The sequence below is a fragment of the Terrapene carolina genome, unplaced genomic scaffold, assembly GCF_002925995.2.
Source record: "Terrapene carolina triunguis isolate 2854851 unplaced genomic scaffold, T_m_triunguis-2.0 Scaffold132, whole genome shotgun sequence".
Classification (NCBI taxonomy): Eukaryota; Metazoa; Chordata; order Testudines; family Emydidae; genus Terrapene; species Terrapene triunguis.
The window spans coordinates 4318414-4339308 of record NW_020664483.1 but is presented as its reverse complement, the minus strand read 5'-3'; the positions used below and the strand labels follow the sequence as shown (position 1 = coordinate 4339308).

General features: G+C 41.5%; 1 protein-coding gene across 2 annotated transcripts in view; it reads left to right on the top strand.

The window, feature by feature from the left end:
• RIN2 (Ras and Rab interactor 2) overlaps positions 1 to 20895 on the top strand; it is a 113781-nt gene that overhangs the window by 10393 nt on the left and 82493 nt on the right. The window contains exon 2 of one of the 2 annotated variants that reach the window (XM_026653198.2): positions 733 to 810. The exons of the other annotated variant lie outside the window; for it this stretch is intronic. Coding sequence (XP_026508983.1) covers positions 775 to 810 — 36 coding nt within the window. The 5' untranslated portion in view covers positions 733 to 774. The remainder of the gene's footprint in view (positions 1 to 732; positions 811 to 20895) is intronic. 2 annotated transcript variants of the gene reach the window in all.

The window sequence follows — 20895 nt, the reverse complement described above, 5'->3', positions numbered from 1 at the left end:
CTTTCTTCTAGACTAGGCATTTCCCATTTACTGCCTTCCTTTTATTGGTAATTTTATAGTTGCCATGTGTTGTTGTGCTGACTGAAAATCCCTACAGTTTCTGTGATGTGGCATATAGTGGAGATTAAATGTCCCCAAAACACCTTGACAGTTTTGGCAAACTAAAGCCTTATTCTGCTTCAGCTTTCTTTTGAGGCCAACCAATCCACAAAAATATTCTGCCAAGTTACTTGATTTTGTGTGACTTAATTTTCATAATGTATTGTGTTTTGCCAATCACTGAAAGTTATTTTATAGGTTGTGTAAGAAACAGTAATAACACAGTACAGTTGCCTTCTTTATCAGTTACAGCTACTAAAACCACAACTTTATTACTAGCTACTCATGTATTTTGCAGAGCTGTCTGTCATAAGGTGGGAGTACAGAGGTTTACTCTGTAGAATTGTGGAAAAGTTTGGAGCCTTTGAATATGCCATTAATATGTTTAATAGAAGGCAGAAAGCAGAACGTGCTATTCTAACTGTGCTCATAAAACACATTTATTTTCTGCTAGTGACTAGAGAAGGCTGCTCTCATAAGACCAATTAATATACTTTGTCATACAGCCACCTCTTCCTTCCGAATCAACATCCTTGCAGACATTATTATAACTCCACCTACCAGGAAACTATGTGTCAGTTGTGACTGGCAGACTTTTATTTTATTTTTTTGCCTTCTTGCTTCCTGGTATAGGTGGAGCTGTAATACTGTCTGCAGGGATGTTTCCTTTCCAGGATGGGAGAAGAGGCAGACGGACAAAATACATTACAGGTAAGTAATTATTTTCTTCTCTGTGTGTAACCAAGCCTGGTGTACTCTTTTGAATTCCGTCAAATTGTACAGAAGGAAAAAAACTTGACTTTGTTAGCAGAGCTTGATTTGGAGTAGCTTCCTGACAGAAATCTGGATTTCATAGGACAAGTGTGATGAATTTAAGAAAGGCAGCTGAAAGGAACTCAGCCCTGCTCAGTAGTGCCCTGATGCACTGAGGTACTTGACTTCAGTGGGACTATGCACATGTTTAAAGTTATGCACATTCTTAAGTAAGATCTATCATGGCATAGGCCAAGAAGAGATTTTTACTTAAGTGTAACTGTTAGAGTACTATAATGGTCCTAGTACAGTATTGGCCTTAGTGGTGTAGAGCTTGTATACCCAGTCCCCATTGTTTTTAAAACAATATTCAAAATGTGGTTGCTCGTTTAAATGTATGATTGCAAAAGTCTCATTATGCTTGGTACCTTTGATAGCTATACGTTAATGAATTTTATAAAGGCATTTATTCCCTATGAATTGAGAAACTCGGGGCCAGATAATCACAGGTTTGAGATTAGTACTTTAATTTTACTTTTGGGAGCACCAGACCAGATTACACAGCAGATGTTCTTTTAAAATTATACAAGATATTGTTACTTGATAACTAAATAGCAGAAGTACACATAGAATATTGAACTTTACTAAATGCAATACAATGAGTGTTGTTTGGGGGTTAATTCATGATAATGAATTTAAATGTCTAATACACCTCTACCCCAATATAACGCTGTCCTCGGGAACCAAAAAATCTTACCGCGTTATAGGCGAAACTGTGTTATATCGAACTTGCTTTGATCCGCCGGAGCACGCAGCCCTGCCCCCCCGGAGTGCTGCTTTACCGTTTTATATCCGAATTCGTGTTATATCGGGTCACTTTATATCAGGGTAGAGGTGTACTATGAAACTCTGTGCCAGTGAGAAATCACTCCTTTGAACTGTATTAAATGTTTCCACTGTCTTGCACTCTAAACTTTCCTCTGTATTGTAGTAACCCAGACAGTGGGTTACTCAAACTTTTTTGCTTCCGGGTAGCTGCTACACAGTCTATTAATCAAATCCAGATAGCAGGTTTACTGACTTTATCCCCTCTGGAAGATTTTGGTCCAATTTTCCAGAAATAGGTACCTAAAGTTGGGCTTCCAAATCCATATTTGCAAGAGTGCTCGATTGCTCAGTAGCTCCCATTGACATCAGTAGAACCTTCTGGGTGAGCAACACCTTTGAAAATCAGGTCACTTATTTAGCAGCCTAAATAAAGACATAGGAGCCTAACTTTAGGCACCCTTCTTTATGGAGGGAGAGTTTTTTTCAAAGGCATACAAGACAGCTAAGCATCCAACTCGTATTAACTGTCGATAAAAGTTTGGTGCCTAACTGCCCTTTGTGCCTTTTGAATATCTGCCTCTTTAACTATGGCTCCTAAATCCCTCTGTAGGTACCTATATAAAGTGTCCTGATTACCAAAGGTGCTGATCAGTGAAGCTCTCATAGACTTCGGTGGAAGTTGAGAGTACTCAGCACCTCAGAAAATCAGGTCGCTTTTATTTAGGTTCCTAAATGCCTATTTAAGCACCTAATTTTGAGCACTCAAATTTGAAAAACTTCCCCTTTATCTCTGTCACTGCATCCCTTAACTAGGATCTCACTCTGGTTTTCAGAATAGAAAATATATTTGGAAGGTCACTTGTTCAAGAACAACCTGACTCTCACATTTGGTTGTATGAGAAGAAAATATAATTATTCCAAATGTCTTGGTTTTCTAAAATGAATAGTTTGGGTTTTTAAAATGTTCCTTCTTCAAGAGCAAGATGCTGAGTACATCTAGAGGAATGATGGCCCAGAGATCAGAGTGCTAGTCTGAGACTTAGGAGACCTGGGTTCCACTCTCCGCTCCTCCACAGACTTCCTGTGTGTAAAGGAGGGTAATATAATTGTCAGTCAGCATGGGTTTATGGAAAATAGATAATATCCAACAATCGTTTTTTTATAAGAGTGCAAGTTTGGTTGATAAAGTTAATAGTGCTGATGTAGTATACTTAGACTTCTGTAAGGTGTTTGACTTGGTGCCACATGACATTTTGATTAAAAAAATAGAACAATATAAAATTAACATAGAATCATAGAAATGCAAGGCTATAAGGGACCTTGAGAAGTCATCAAGTTCAGCCCCGTGGTCTGTGGCAGGACCAAATAAACCTAGACCATCCCTGACAAGTGTTTGTCCAACCTGTTTTTAAAAACCTTCAGTGATGGGGATTTCTCCCTTGGAAGCCTATTCCAGAGTTTATAATTAGATAGATTTTCCTAATACCTAACCTAAATCTCCCTTGCTACAGATTAAGCCCATTATTTTTTGTCCTACCTGTAGTGAACATGGAAAACAATTAATATCAATCCTCTTTGTAGCAACCTTTAACATACTTGAAGACTGTTATTGGGTCCCCATCTCAGCCGTCTTTTCTCAAAACTAAACATGCCCAATTTTTTTAACCTTTCCTTTTATAGACCTTTTATAATTTTTGTTGCTCTCCATTGGACACTCTGAGATTTGTCTACAGCTTTCCTAAAGTGTGCTGTCCAGAATTGGAAACAGTACTCCACCGGAGGCCTCACTAGTGTCATGGCACACGTTAAATGGATTAAAATGGGGAATCCTGCTGTGGTGACGACGCAGGAAAGGAAATAGAACACCAGGTTTGTTGGTAGCCAGTGAGCTTTACAAGCCTCCTGCAAAAAGCCTTCCAGGAAAACTTTTTTGGGGGTTTTTATTCTTCTCCTTACTTTGTTTACAACTTATCTGAGTGGTTACATTCTTGCCCATTTAGAAGACAGGCAGTATACATGAGCATGAGATTACAAACTCATCTTTTGAGCGCATGGACACCAGCTGCAAAGGTGATGTCAGGCTGCCAATAAGTTTTCCAAACAAAGGCGCTAGAACAAGGTCACTCCCGCCTCATTGCCAAGGGAACAGTTTGCCGTTTTTCAAGGCTTATGATTAGGGAGCAACACATTCCTACAGAATCATCACCAAGTTGGTACATTTGTGGTGGGGTCCCACACGGATTGATTATTTGCCCTATACTATTTAACATTCTTATCAATATTTTGGAAGGAAACATAAAATCATCACTGATAAAGTTTACAGCTGACACAAATTGGTAGTAATGAAGAGGAAATGTCATTGATACAGAGCAATCTGGATCTCTTGGTAAACTGGGCACAAGCAAACAATATGCACTTTAATATGGCTAAATATAAATATGTACATCTAGAAACAAAGAAGGCAGGCCATACGTACAGGATGGAGGACTCTATCCTGGGAAGCAGTGACTCTGAAAAAGGTTTGGAAGTTGTGGTGGATAATCAGCAGAACATGAGCTCCCAATGTGACACTTATCAGAGGGGTAGCCGTGTTAGTCTGAATCTGTAAAAAGCAACAGAGGGTCCTGCAAGTGCACTTGCATCTGAAGAAGTGAGGTTTTTACCCACGAAAGCTTATGCTCCCAATACTTCTGTTAGTCTTAAAGGTGCCACAGGACCCTCTGTTGCTTTTTACAGTGTGACACTGTGGCCAAAAGGGCTAATGCGATCCTTGAATGTGTAAACAGGGGACACAAGTAGGAGTAGAGGGGTTATTTTACCTCTATTTGGCAGGGTTGCGACTGCTACTGGACTACTGTGTCCAGTTCTGGTGCCCAGAATTCAAGAAAGATGGTGATAAATTGGAGAGGGTTCAGAGAAGAGCCACGAGAATGACTGAAGCGTTAGAAAACAGGCCTTACAGTGATAGACTCAAGGATCTCAATCTATTTAGCTTAACAAAGCGAAGGTTAAGAGGTTATCATTGTCTGTAAGTACCTTCGTGGTGAACAAATATTTGATAATGGACTCTCTTTAGTCTTCTTTTTGATCCCGCCTCTAAATAGCAGTTACTCCCAACACTGTAGTTTGGGAAGAGTGCACGTACTATATAGTTGGTCATTTTGTCTTCTCAAAGGGTAGGTCTACACTTACTTCCTGGTTCGGCGGCAGGCAATTGATCTTCTGGGATCGATTTATCGCGTCTTGTCTAGAAAGTGCCCGGAAGTGCTCGCCGTCGATGCCGGTACTCCAGCTCGGCGAGATGAGTACGCGGCATCGACGGGGGAGCCTGCCTGCCGCGTCTGGACCCACGGTAAGTTCGGACTAAGGTACTTCGAATTCAGCTACGTTATTAACGTAGTCCGAAGTCGGGGGTTAGTGTGGACCAGGCCAAAGTGCAGGATGGGGTCTGACTGAGCTGTCACAGAGGAGTTTAGGAAAAGAGAGGACTAAATGAGCAAATCAGCTTTCTTTTTTGCATCCAGAGGTGTTTAAAAGTAAACTAAGGTAAGGGTGAGCTTTCATTTCCAGCCTTGAAATGGACTGCACCCATCAGTCCATGCTCTCAGTATTGCTAAGTGCAGAGGAGCAGCTTGTCTGGCATGCAGCAGTTAATTGTCACTTTTCTGGAACTAGTTTTGGGTTGTCCTGACCTGATGGACAATAGAATTTTTCTTGGCTTGTTGGTTTTCAACAGTTTATGCTTGGCATCCGAAACATGAGCACAAAGCTTCAGAGGCTCAGTGAAAAATCAGGTCAATGTAACACCCATGACAATGAATAACTATCAGATATGTTCCAGCAACCGCTGGGCTCTGTTGGCAAGCATGCAGTTCTGGAATAGATCTGACTTGTACAGTAGAGATGTTTAATTTACATGTATGCTGACAAATGTTGTTAGCTGGCATTACAGATATCTCTCTTAAAATATTATTTCAAAAACCTACTTTTTATGTTGGAATCACAGCCTCTCCCTCGTGTAGTTTTGGGACTGGGACGGCTGCTTGAATGAATCACAAGGGTTATAAAAAAATGTTAATTTTATAACATTGTTAATCTGCAAGGTATACTGAGCAGCCACCTGCATGATACTTCTTATGCCTAATATGAACAAATTAACATTTGTAATTTATCCAGTTATATGTACTTTATTTTGTTTTGCATCACTCTGCCTGGTATTTTGTGGCATTATTTCTTTATTTCGTTGTGATAAATTGGCATTAGATTAAGGTTATGTTTTAGGCCCTGATCCTGCAAATACCTAAGCATGTGCTTAACTTTACACACAGGCAGTAGTTCCATTGACTATAATGAAACTATTCCTTGTGTGTAAAGTTAGGCTTGTACTTAAGTCTTTGCAGGATTGGGGACTTACACTGTATATTTTTCAGGACAGTCTGTATCTTTCTCTGTGAAATTAGGGTTGTACTTGAACAAGAGATATATCAATTCAGATCTTCCTTCAACATCTCAAACATTGAAGATGAACCTGCTGCTTCAGGATTCCCCAAGACAGAAAGTAAACATGTTTTCTTCTGAGCTACTCCCTCTTCTGACAGATGTTTTCTCAATGACCCAGCACAAGGAGGCACACTTGTTATGGCAGGTGTCACCAGGTGTTTCTGTTAAATGTAGGGTATGTGTACACAGCTGCTGGGAGCCAGTCTCACAGCCCGGGTCAACAGCCTCATGCTGGAGCACTAAAAATAGCCATGTAGACATTGCTTTGACATTCGGGCTCAGCTGGCGCTTTCCTTAGAGATGGGTGGGTAAGCTTCGGAGCCTGAGCTGGAATGTCCATATTGCTTTTTTAGTACGCTTTTTTAGTTGACCTAGGCTGCAAGACTCGCTCCCAGCAGCTGTGTAGACAGATCCACCATGTGAGCAAGTGTTCAGTTTTGGGAAGTCGTGCTTTGTTGTAGTCAGTTTTTGTTATGCAAAGTTCTGTGTTGAGGCAGTGAGTGGCCCTTAGAGCATGAGCTCTGTGAGCAACAGGGGAGTTGCTCTCTGGTTAGAGCCAGTTCATGAGAGACAGATGTTTCCTGAGAACTGGGCACTGGAGTTAGGCTGAGATTCCTGAAAGGTTGGATTGCCTTGCATGCTGTTTGACCACCTCTGTTCCAGGACTGGTGCATATGTATAAAGAAAAGAAGTTACACATCAAATATACTCAGACTGGGAGTCAGTGATTTTTTTCCTTGACTGAGGCTGATTTGCTACCCCTTAACAGAAGGGCAATGCTTGTATCGGAATGTAACACTGGTGTCAGAAGAAGGAGCAATAGTGTAAATGAGAATCAGACCTCTTGTCTGCTTTTTCAACTCTTTTAGTATGTTTGGCCTCTATCACACCATACCCAATAATTCCTTTTTGAACATACTTACCTTATTTTGAAACTTTAATAAAATGCAGATGGAAGTACTAAGCAAGACAGCCAACATCTGTTATGTACAAGATAACTTTATAGAGCTATTTCTTACCTTCACAAGACAGACAGGCTGCTAGGGGTTTACCTTTCATAGATAGTTTACCTCCTTGAATGCTTTCAAACCTCCATTTTTCCTGTATTATTATTGACGCAGATAACCTATACCCATCAAATTTTGCACCGCAAAGCAGAGTCCAAGATTCAAATTCTAAGCATAGTCTGCAGAACCCTTCTTTGTCACGTGGGATATTGAAACACAGCTGCTTTCCAGCTGAATCTGCTGTGAAGTTGTAGTTTAACTGTATCTATCTTGTTATTTCTAATTCCCGTTTTGCTAGCAGACTGAGTTTAATGCTGCACATGTTTTTGTAGTATCATTGTATTAAAGCAGCGTTTCTCAAACTGGGGTGCACGGACCCCTGGGGGTCCTCCGAGGGTACTCCAGGGGGTCCGCGGGCCCCCTCCCTCCCCATAACTCCTCTCCCTCCTTCCCAGCACGCCGGGGAACAGGCTTCCTACATGCCCTAGCTCTGCGTCGCTCCTGGAAGCGGCCAGCATGTCCCTGCAGCCCCTAGGGCGGGGCTAAGGGTCTCCGTGTGCTGCCTCCACCCCAAGCGCCAACTCCACAGATACCATTGGCTGGGAACTGCGGCCATTGGGAGCTGTGGGAGCAGTGCGCAGAGATCTCTAGGTCCCCCCGCCTAGGAGATGCTGCCAGAGGGATGTGCTGGTTGCTTTCGGGAGCCACCCGAGGTAGGTGCTGTCTGGTCAGAACCCACACCCCTCACCTCCTCCTGCATCCCAACCCCCAGCCCAGAGCCTGCACCCACATTCCGTGCCACTCCCAGAAGCGGCCTGCACGTCCCTGCAGCCCCTCAGGGAAGGGGTCTCCATGCGCTGCCTCCGCCCCGAACGCCAACTCCGCAGCTCCTATTGGCCCGGAACTGTAATTCTAAAATTGTGTTTGTTGTTAGAAGATTGGAGTGAATATTGTGCATCACAGCGAGACTTCTCATTCTTTGATGCAAGTACTGAGGGTAGCAGTGTAATTGAATGTCAACATATTGGAGAAGGTGTTTAGTGTGCTGAGCTGGGTGTCATGATGGTAACAGGCTGATGCTTGGAGGTTGTTGTATTGGGTGTGAATGTTGTCTTGACTTGTTACTTCCTTGTTTTTTAGTGTCTGCGTTTTGTGAGGAAATACACATGAGCAGCCTAACTTTGAAATTAATGAATTTCTGAAGTGTGGGATTAGATATTGAGAATCTGTGGTGGCATTGTACAATTTTTTTGGGGATGAGTTTGTTATGGCTGTATTACCCATGAGTGGTAGTGAAACCACAAGTTTTGGGATCAACTGAGTAACTTGCAAGTCCCCCCAAAACTTCATCTCTTATTATATGAACATGTATTCTGTAAATATAACCAACAGGACAAGAGAAATATGATCTTCCAAGTGATCACTCTGACCATTTTGCTTATACCTTGTATCTCTTTCCCTCACCTTTTTATTGTTTTACTTTGTAAGCTCTTTGGGGCAGGGATTGAGTCATCCTGCATGTCTATACATTGCGTAGTAGCACATTTGGAATGTCACTGTGATAAAAATAAAGTCTAGTATAAGCTACATATTTAACAGGAAGCCACTTACATTTTTTGATTATTTTTTGTATGCTTCAATCTGTAAAGCCAGATGCCTTATTTACTGTGTCCAACTGTGCTTAGAAGCAGAGGGAGAGAAAGAAATGTAACTAATATATTTTGTAGAACTTCTGCAAATAACCTCAAGTAGCTTTTCTGGACATAAAAAGGTCCTCTTTAAATATTTAATATCTCTAGACAGCCCAGGACTAGATGCATGTGCTTTGTCTTAATGGAAAGCAGCAATGTTCAGTGGTAAGCTCCCAAGTTCTAGCCTTGGTAGTCATGAGATCACAGATCTTAAACTCACTGTTCTAGGAGTGAATATGAAAAGGTGCTGCTTGTGTAACTTGTACGTGGGTATGGGATGGGTATGTTCATGTGAAATTCCACATTTGGGGAGAAAGAAAGGAAGCATGCTTGTGGTAGGCTGCTTAAAGAAACGGCAGCTGTTTAAAGCTGCTCGCAAGACTGGAATGTTATTAATCCTGGCAAAGAGAGATTAATGGGCAGAGGCAGTCAAAGGCCTGCAGTAAATTCATTTTATCAAAGGGATGTTGCCCCTAGATGTATGCTTATTATCATTATTTATACTATGGCAGCACGTAAAGTGCTGCCCCTTGCACTAGGCACTCTACAATTGCATAGCAGGAGCCATTCCCTGGCCCAAAGAACTTAGTCTAAATCAACAAGGTGGACAATGGGTGGGAGGGGAAACAGAGGCACAAAGAAGGGAAAGTGACTTGTCCAAGGACACAGCAGATGTGGCAAAGCTGGGACTAGAACCCAGGTCGTCTCATCTGAGTCCCGGTCCGCTAGGACACGCTGCCTCTGATTTGTAATAATATCTTTGGGCAAGGGAGACTAATGTGGTCAGGTTCTGCAGAAACTGAATTTATTTAAAATAAATTTAAAAACAGGCTCTCGCCCTTAAGGCTGTGAACAAAACCTTAAAAACATGAGCTGAGTGTAACCAGTGCAGCAGCTGCCAGGCAATAGGAGAGGAGCTGCCACTGCTGTCCCTTGCTCTGCCTTCAGTTCAGCAGCAGAGCATGTGGCAGGTCAGTTGTGTAACAGCTGAATCCTCTGGGCCCAGGAGGAAGGGGAGGGATGATCAGCAGCCCCTCTGGGTTCTACCTCTCCTGGGCCAGGATGGTTCCCTCCTCACCAGATGCCATACCAGTGGTGCTCCTAGTTAACCACTCTGAGGCTTTCTCCCATGGCTGGCCCTAGCTGGCTCCTCCTCTTGCCCAGTTCCAGTGATTGCTTTCCCAGGCCTAGTGAGAGGAAGAGATAATACCCCTCCTTACCCACCTCTAGGGAGAGGCCAAAATGTTCTAGCGGCCCTGGTGGGCAACTCCTTAAGGGGAGGAAGGGACAGAGCAATGCCCCCAGCCCTTTTTGGGGGGACTGGGGAGGGGGAGCAGCCAGCAGGAGAGGTGAGAGGGCTTCCATCAGGGGAAGACTCAAGGCTCAACTGAGGGAAAGATGCTGCAATCACGAGGAAGCCAGGGTAGGGCTTATATGACTGGTGCAACTGTGGATACATGGTGCTGAAAGCTGGGTTGGGGAAGAGAACTGGTGAATTTGGGGTATGGGTAGAGAATTGATAGGCTGAGGGTAAATGGAGAGGTGAATGGCAGGCATGTGCCCAAATGAGGTAGCCTCGAGAACTGAGTGAATGACGGGGTTTGTGGTTGTGCAGTTTGAGACACAAAGAGGATTTGTGTGTGTGAGTGAGAGATTGGTATGAAGTTTGCATGTATTAGTGTCCATGAATGTGTGCGTGTATGTTACATAGTGCAGGGAGAAGTGCACGTATGGGTGTTTAAGGATATGTGAACAGATTTCTATCAGGGCTGGTAAGATTTTTATTTTTTGGGACCATTTTGCCTGGGTTGTTATATACAGAGAGAAATAATATTGACTGGCACTAATGGCAATAGCAACAAAACATTGTCCAAATATTGCCATATTAAAAACAGGTCTTGAAATTATGGCATACAACCGAAAGAACAATTTTTACTCACAGGCAGTTTTCTTTTTTATGGTCTCTGGAAAGAGATGGGATTTAATCACTTCCCCCAGATGTTAGTTGCATTACTTAAACAAGCTAACTTATTCTTTTCCAAAAGAGCAGTAAAACCTATTTTCCAGCACCCTCAGTGATTATTTTTTTCCAGAATTAATATAAGTTGTCGATATGTTTGTTGTTACTATCAGCCATGGGAATTCCCCAGGTGCCAGTATTCCAGAAAGCATTTAGCCAGTAAATGTATATTCAGCTGATTGACACTCTCCTCTGGGTTTTACCACCATGTCTTGACTCACATCAGATACATAACACACACAATTTTAAATTAATAAACACATCCCGTATAACACAAATCCCTGAGTATAATAAAGTGTTGGACTCCGCATCTGCACTTACCAGCATGTTTCACTTTCAACCTTCCTCCTCTACTTTGGTCACTGCTTTGATCCTACCGTATGAGGCTTGTTGTTTTTTTACAGAAGCTTTTTTTCAAATCCCTAACTCCTGGGAGGGAGAAAAAAGAAAAAAATAAAGAATGAAACCTCCACTCTCCCTTCCTGAGGTGTTCCACTTTTAGAGATCTTTATAAACTCTCAAATCCAGAGGGGAAAACAAAGAAATGTTTAAATAGGTTTCAGTCAGATTATTCCTGATACATGTGCTCTGTGTGCTCCTTGTGGATGGGAGTAAGCAGGATAGAGTGGAGCGAGAGTGCTGTTATGGCAGAAGACACCAGACACATGTAGTCTTACAAGTTTTTTTCTTGGCATATGAATAGTATATAGTCTTGGAAGAAATGTGTATTATTGTTAGGCCATATCTACACTACCATTTATGTGGACAAAACTTATGTCACTCAGGGGTGTGAAAAAAACCACACCCCTGAGCGACGTAAGTTTCGCCAGCATAAGTGCTAGTGTGCACAGCGCTATGTGAGCGGGAGAATTGCTGCTGCTGACAAACCTACTGCCGCTCATTGAGGTGGTTTTATTATGCCGATGGGAGAGCACTCTCCTGTCAGCATTGAGCGGCTACACAAGTGATCTTACAGCAGCGGAGCTGAATCAGTACAGCTGTGCCGCTGTAAGTTTGCTAGTGTAAACATGGCCTTAGTTTTTTGATGAAAATTCTTCTGGGAAAGCTGTGGTAAGCTGCAAGAATTGGCTTTCTGCCTTGATCTCGTTACTAAAGTCAGTTGAGATTGCTGTTTGGCCCGAGATTTCTGAAAGAGGGGGATTTCTATGTGGTATTTGTGACTACCTCTGTTCAGGAATTGGTGTTCAGCTTAAGATTTCTATATATTGTTGGTGACCACTTCTGGACTTTAATTTAAGAAAGTGATGGGACATTGATGAGAAGATGCAGGAAAGACAGAGAGATGAGAGTCTGAACAGTGGAGGATCTGTTCAGGGTGGATGGGGAGATTTGAGAGGACAGCAAACACGTGATAGCGGGACCCTGGTTATGGGTATGTGGACACCCACATGGTGAGTGTAAATTTAGGAAACAAGGGAACCAAGAAGAAACCCTTAAGGTCAGGGACACCATTAGACATGGGGAGGTGACAGGAAGAAGATTCATGGAAGGTAACCTTGAAGAAATGTCAGAGGGGTAGCCGTGTTAGTCTGGATCTGTAAAAAGCAAGAGAGAGTCTTGTGGCACCTTTAAGACTAACAGATGTACTGGAGCATAAGCTTTCGTGGGTGAATATTCACCCACGAAAGCTTATGCTCCAGTACATCTGTTAGTCTTAAAGGTGCCACAAGACTCTCTCTTGCTTTTTCCTGAAGAAGTGATTATCCTTGTAAGTGGAGAACCAGGAAAAGAGGGACATAGAAGCCCCAAAGAAGGAAGGTTTTTAAGGAAATGTGTGTGACTGACTGATTCAAAGATAGCAGAGAGATTGGGGAGTATGGAGAAGAGACACTAGGTTTAGAGCAATGTCAGTGGGCTAGAGAAGGCCTAAGTCAAACTGGAGCGGCTCAAAGAAGGAATTGGAGGGAAGAAATTCAAGACATTGAGAACAGATTGCTCAGTAAGCATAGAGGTGTAGACAAGTGGAATGAGGGTGTGTGGGGAAAGGGAAATGGATCAAGTGAGGATTTCTTTAGGGGCAGGGAAATGATTTCTTGAAGGAATTCAGCGGGCAAGGCAGCATTGCCAACTCTCATGATTTTGCCAGTCTCATCATATTTGATGGCTTACTTAATGTACCAGATTCTGGAATTATGTGATTAGGCAAAATTCTCAGCTTTCTTTTTTTAAAAGTGCGTTTCTAGCCTTCATGGTTGCAGAGAAGAGCTTGAAAACATGACCCGAGTCAATTTAAGGGCTTAAAAATCAGAAGGCAAATGAAAAAAATCCCAAATTTAACTTTGTTGTAAAGGTTCTGATTTTGGAGAGCCTAACTCATGACACTTTGTCTGGAGTTGGTAATACTGGAAAGGAGCCAGTGGAGAGACATCAATTGATAATCAGCGATAAGGGATTGAGGGGAGGGAGCAATGGAGGTTAGGAAATATGCAGGGATTGGTTCACTTTGAAGGAAACCAGGGAATGTAATGCACCTGCTAGATTCTTTTAGTTTTGCCTTTAAGATCTAAAGGAGAGAGAGGTAGAAAAGGAGAAGAGAGCTTGATCAGAGACTTAAAATGGTGCCAGATTGTTGCGTGTTAGAGATATGAAAGCGGATAAAGGAGGAGAAGTAGGATGGGTAGGCCAGGAGCAGAGCAGAAGGAAAAAAATATGTATAGTGGAGAAAGCTGACAATCTTGGGGACTGTCTCCCCTGGTGCTCAGCAGTATGAAAGAAAGAGTGGTCTTTGGAAAAGGCTGGGAATAGGCAGGGCAGAGAAATTGATTGATTGAAAAAATCACAGGAGAGGTGCACCACAGAGTGTGAGGGGGAGGAGAATGAGTGATCCAAGTCACTGAAGATGGTGGTCAGGGAAAGGAAACTGATACTGAGGTCAGAGAGAGCAATGTTCTGTGAAGATCAGGTCCAGAGGGGAACTGTGACTGAGAGAAGGATAACATGTTTACATGCCACATAGCTTGGAGCTTCCTGGCTTTGGCCTAAGGCTGACATTCAGCTCTATACTACAGTGTGTTACATAAAGAAGGAAAGAGCAATGATATTAGCTCAAAGAGACTGATCAGCAATTTTTAGCATTGAATTTCCTGGGTTTTGTTAGCATGTGTCGTAACCTCAATATCATCTCACTATTTATCCTCTTTTCTTGACACAAGAAAATTAAACACACTATAATAGATCAGACCATCATGTTTGATATCTTTCCGATCTTGTCGGTAAATATATATATTCAGAATGAAATCCAAATTGGCTTGTAGAGTAAATACGTAGATATCTGATTTTAAAAACAAAAACAAAAAAACAACCAGCCAACCATGTAAGAAAAAGAAGCAGGTCAGCTGTATGGAAAACCCATTTAGAAGAGCATTAGTGATATAAATGAACAAATTAAATAAGTCATAATTAGAGCTATAGGGTAACATATCTAGGGTAAAGCGACTTAAGCACTGATGTCCCAGTGACTGTCAATGAGCCGTCAGCACTTGGTGCCTCATCTTAGAAGTGTTAGATGTAACATCGGTGTATGAATCACAAGGCCAAATTATCTTCATTGCATTGAAAGAATAAGGGGTATATAGATATTTTATATTAAAAAACATGTAACCTCTTTCTTCAGTCTCTCTCAAAAGAATCAAATGGTGAAGTGGTTGGGCTCATATAGACTTACTGTGTCATCAGAAATACCAATAGCTGGGTATGTAGTGCCTATGAGATCAGTTGACTGGTCTACCAGTTGGGAGATCTCACAAGATATATAGACAAACTTCTCTAGTGAGTGCTTGGGAAGAGGCCACTGTGGTTGTTCATATTGGTACTACTGATAAACAGAGGCCTAGGAGAGAGAACCTGGAAGCTACATTTAGATTACTAAGAAAAAGACTCGCATCCAGAACCCCTATATTAGATTTCTTCCAGTTCTGTGGATAAGGACAGCAAGACAGTAGAGACTAAAGCGTGTCTGTGTGTGGAGATGATATCAAGTGGAAGAAGTTACATTTATAGGGCACTGAAGAACCGTTTAGGAAAGGGAAAGATCTCCCTTAACCAAAGTGGAACCAGAGTGCTGGCACAGACAGTTGGCTGACTAGGTTTCACAGGGTTGATTATTCAAACTAGGAGCTGGTGGAAAGCTGACAGGTGCCAAGGGGCACTGGTGTTTGCCAAAGACATCTGGTAGGGATCTCAAGAATACAAATGTATCTGTCTCCAGCATATGCTAGGAGAGAAATTAAACTGCAGGAGGACAGGTGTTGAGTACAGGGAATAGAACCTTGACAGAATAGGCCTCTCTGAAACATGAAGGGATGGCAAAACTCAAGGGGATGCTATAATACTGGCTATGAACTATCCAAGAAGGGTAGCTGAGGTCCTAACAGAGAGAGAAGAACACTATCAAAAAGATTCCACAGGATACCATGCCATTTTCCTACATTACTAAATAGCCTGTTTCTGTTTTCCTATGATATATAAACCCCTGTAATCTCAGTACATGGAGCAGTGCCTTGCTATGTCATCTTTCAGGTTGCAGCTATGTTTCTGTTTAAAGCCAAAGTTTGCATTAATCTTGGGTACTTGTAAAGTTTGCTTTAACATAGCAGAACCGTGGTATGTTTAGTGCATTCTGGAGAACTTCAGAATCTTGGAGAACTAAACATACTGGACGAGAAGTAAGGGCCAATAAAACTTTTTTTTCCAGAGGCTTCATCCACTGCGATATGTAGCTGGCCTTACTGAAAGGACAAGAAAATGGTTGTGCTTTGAGGATTATCCTGCTTGGTATGTTGGCACACTTGTCTGTGAGTCAGTTCAATGCTGTACATGGCTCAGTCCCTGTTTATTTCCATAGCTTAGTTGAGAGAGTGTGATTCAAGAACAAATTACACATTCGGAGCAAGACTGTAATTTTCCCTAAAAGGATCTTAATACCCTGTTGCCACCGGTACACTTTAAGGGGAGGGGCAATGGGGTATTATGATCATTTTATTCCTCTGTGTGGCTTACTCACATCACCAAGATGGTCCCGTTCCAAAGTGAAGCCAAATAATAGTAGTAATCTGATACAGAATGTTTCATACCAGCATATCACCAATGCATTCTAACTGAAAATAGGACAGTCAAAGCTGTGCGTGTTTAGAGCTCTGTTTTAGGCCTGCTCTCATTAATGTCTATTAAATTTACTTGCAGGGTTTTTTGTTATTCTGTGGGATAATAAAAGTCTGTTTTCGTTAGATAAAGTATATGTCTCCAGCAATCTTTGTGTGTGATAAAGTGGAAAATGGACATATTGAGACATTTACGCACCATCGTTTCATGTCTGTGGTTTTTTTCCAATGAAAACCTTTTCTTTCAGTCAGTGAGTCATAAATGTGTTTTTTCCCTGGTACTAAACTTCATGACTCACTGTATTTATACAGTGTATCTGCAAGAGGAATTGACAGCAGCTTTGAAGAGTGTGCTGCAGAAGAGAGGACTAAAAGGAGGTGATGGTATTTTTGCAGAATATCTTATAGGTGAATGTTGAGTGAGAAAATAAGTGAAAACTGTCTGTAAATCCTATCTCATGTGGGTGGTGGGGATGAATAATAGAGGACCTTATTTGTGGTTCATGTAATGTGGGATATCCATGCATTAACTTTCTGGGTAGGAGGTGAAGGTTATGATATCAGAAAAACAACTGATCTCTTTTTGTTAGAAGTATTTCATGCACAATTGTTCACGAACCAAAAAAAAAACCCCTGAGACCAGAGGCAATGCGTGTGTGGGGGTCACATGCTCTCCCCAATTTGCTGCTTGGCTTGTGCTGAGCATGCTCACACGGACTGAACATGCTCAGTAACATCTGCTGAAGCCACTGCTCTCACTGTGCTCTCCCACTATCGGCTGGCCCGGGTCGTCTCTGCCGGAGACTGTGTAGTTTATACCAGTAAAGTTAGTAAATTGTAACTGAGCCAATAAAAAGCAACTGCTTGTGAGAATTCAAAGTCAATAATGTTTCCCAACAGACATGATGAAAATTCATCCCTGATATTTCTGAAGTCAAAGAATTTCCAAACATTTACTCCAGCTGGTCCAAAATGTTCAGTCTGTTCTCATTCTTGGGGTGGGGGAGTATCTTTCCATTCCATTACATCTTTACTGCTTTTTTTTTTTTTTTTTTTAAATTAAGATACATGTTCTGCTTCACATACCACTTACTGGATGAACTGCCAAATTTCTATTCATGTTTTCCTTTGGGGGGCGGAAATAACTAAATAGCTGTGACTGCTTAATAAAGCTGCCCATTGTAGACCAAAGAAATCCAAAATTATTTTATCTCTGCTGATGTCTCTTCAAAGATTGGTCAGATATTAGATGTTTTCTTACCTAGTGGTGAAGCTAGTGAGTTTTACCTTTCTGAACTACTTCTAAAACCATGGGTAGTGCCACCTTAAATCTTACTCCCCAGAAGTACTATTAATTCAAAGATTTTTATTCCTGGGAGTAAGTTCAAACTGTTATATAGTATTAAGTCAAACAATATGGAGCGATCACTCCTAAGGGTGAAATCTTGGCCCCACTGAACTCTGTGGTGAAACTTCCATTGACTGCAGTAGGAGTAGGGTTTCATCCTAGGTGTTTTGCCCTCCATAAGGGGGTATTCACAGGAATTAATAGTAGCCATGTTTGCCCTCTCCAGTTCATTGTCCCACAGAGAGCACAAGCACAGAATATCTGGTATCTGCCCAAATAGATTGATTATTTCCATTTCACCTTTACCATAGTGTCCCTCAAAATATTTCCATTTGCACATAAATATAAAATTACAACTTAACAGGTTTTGCATTATTTATAAATAATTATCAGGGTTTTAAATATGTGAATTCCATTGAGCTATGCAAATGAAGTGACACCATGCAATAGTATCATAGGAAAAATTGAGTTACAGAAAGAAGGCAAGAAACAAAGGTTTCATTCAAGAACTCATTCTTACTTTCCTCCCTTCCCCCCAATTAAATAAAAATCAAGGCTGGGAAGCAGACTTGGACAATACAGGTCTGTACTTTGCTTTCTTATCTCCTCTGTATAAACACACTTGTATAAACTCAAGACCTACTTCCACTCCAGTGCTATATATAAAAGCATATCTGTGTGAAGCTCCTGGTAAGTCAAGTGGAGAGGAAATGCTCTTTTTCTTGAAATTTCCGTCATGGGTGTAGCCCTTGTTTGTAGTGAAAGAGAGCCTAATATATGGTGGTGTAGAAGCCCGGAGTTCCTTTTTAAATTATTATTATGCAATCAGAGACTTTATATTAGTGTTGTATGGTGGTCACATGTTGTCTCCTTATCCTCATCTCCAGTGTTCCTACTGGAACAGGGTTCCCTGTTACGCACAACCATCTTTTTTTATGTTCTCCTTTCTTCCTTGTGGTCTCTCCTGATTTTGCTCTCTGTCCTCAGCCCACTGTTCTTACGTTTTCCCTCCTGCTTATTGCCTTCCTGTATTTGCCTATCTGCTGCAGGTACTTACAGGGCCCCAGAACACCATAGTATCTGAGCGCCTCACATTCTTTAATGCATTTATCCTCACAACATCTCACATAGGACAGTGCTATTATCCCTGTTTTTACAGATAGGGAACTAAAACAGAGGGACTGGGGACTTGCCCAAGTTCACAAAGGAAATCTGTGGTAGACCACTCAAACCCAGGTCTCTGCCCTACCCACTGGATCTTCTTTCCCCTCTTCCACAATATGGTTCCTTATACTCTGACAAAGGATATTAAACTTTAACCAATATGACAGTTAAAACAAGAACATTAACTTGTGTTCCTAGGACAAGCTGCATGCCAGCAGTAAAGGGGCAACCAGCTCTATACTGGGAGTTCTTCGAAAAATAAAGATTCTGAAAGTACTGGGTTTTTTTTAGAACAAGCAGGTGATACCCCAGTTCATAAGTAAAATGTTAGAGTAATGGGAGCCAAATTATTTAAGACTCTAAAAGATAGTTTCTTAGAATGTCTTACATGAGACAGTTCAAGGTTAGTAACACAACTAGAATTTACCTTTCCTTCTAGTAAATCATTATCTCAACTTCTAATGCTGTGCTCAAGTCCAGATGCACAATTAATTGTAGCAAATACACTGAGAAATTGCATGCAACAAAAACGGGTGAGTACTATAAACTACTTCTGTTTTAAAATATAATTTGGAATGACAGTCAGGTTTACTGGCTTAACTACTTCATTGGCTTTTTGTGCAAGTTGTTTAATTCACTGTAATTTGGGTCCCAATCCAGTGCCCATGGAAATCAATACAAGTCTTTCTGGTGTCTTAAAGGTATTGGGTTTGGCCTCTCATGTATTAGCCACTTCAAATAGAAAAATCTTTCGCTTTCTTAATCTCCATAATTTAGCAAAAAGTAATCACTAAAAATATGATGTTTTCATCAGAATAAATTTGCAGAAGGGAAAAAAATTAAACACTAATTATTTTGTATTTACATAATAGATACTATCATTCTAAAATAAAATGATCTATTAAACAGAACTGATACATCTAGAATAGCAGACTAGTAAAAACTATAAACTGCTCCAGTATTATAATTTGACAAGTAACATTTGATAATTATGAACTTAAATGCAAATTTTCTAATTATATTTAATAGTCTTTAAAATAGTGAAATGGCTAAAAGATGCATGTTTTCTTTTCACTGAAATACTATAGAGCATCGAAGCAGCCTTTTCAAATTACCTTGCTATCTTTTACGTCCGTGTGTGTATGTGTGTGTTGAAAATGTAAAGGTGGCATTTCTGAGCACTCAAAAGTCAGGAGATAACAAAGTTAGGGTTGCTTACCTAACTCTCTCCTGCATACGAGTAGTATCTTTTACTGCATGCTACTTCATGTAAACAAACAGAATCCTGAAAGTCAATCATATACAGAGTGTGGAATTTTCAAAATCGTTCACTATTGGCCTAACACTGGGATCGGAATTGTCTTCATTGAGAACCAGCCAAAGGCCATTACTGAGCCGTATCCAAACAGAAGGAGTGCTATAAGTCATCTCTTCGACTGAGTTGAACCACTGGGTTCCTGACATTAGGGCAAGAAAGGACATGAATATAAGAGAATAGTTAAAAGTGTTTTCAGGCTAACTAGATAGTGCATGGGAATTTTAGGTCAAGATTTTAAAAAGAAAATAGCGATTTGCGGGAGCTTGAATTTTTGAAGGTCCAACCTCAGACACCTTAAAAATAACCTTATTTTTTCATGTGGTGGGTGCCCTGGACTTTCTGAAAATGAGGCCACATTTTGAAATGTCCCTGGTTGGGCACCTAGAAACTGAGGCACCAAAAATCACTAGCTATTTCTGAGAATCTTGACCTTAATGCTTGAGTAACATATTGGCCATTCCTGCTCTCCACATGAATAGAATGGATTACTTACAGAGCCTGCCTTCAGCACAGTATTGAATCTCCCTTTCTTCAGACAAATAAGGTGTGGCCATTGGATGGCCAACACTTGTGTAACGATGCTGCTGCTGCTCTGTGTATGCTTCATTACACCTCTGGTCCCTGATTTTATTAGGTTGAAGTTGTTGCCATTTTGTGGTCAGTCTAGGGACAACAGGAAATGATGACTCTTTGGAGGCTTAGACAAGAAATGACACATCGTAATCTGAGGACGTCTGTGTCAGTTCTGGAAAGTTACTTAAAACATTGGTTTAAAGATTGGTTTAAAAATATAATCACCCATAGGTTTTATACCAGGTATCGGCAATCTTTGGCACGCGGCACGTCAGGGAAAGCCCCTGGCGGGCCGGGCTGATTTGTTTACCTGCAGTGTCCGCAGGTCCAGACCAGTGGGGGCTGCGTGAAGTGGCGCGGTCCGAGGGATGTGCTGGCCGCTGCTTCCCGCAGCCCCCACTGGCCTGGGACGACGAACCGTGGCCAGTGGGAGCCGCGATCGGCCGAATCTGCGGATGCTGCAGGTAAACAAGC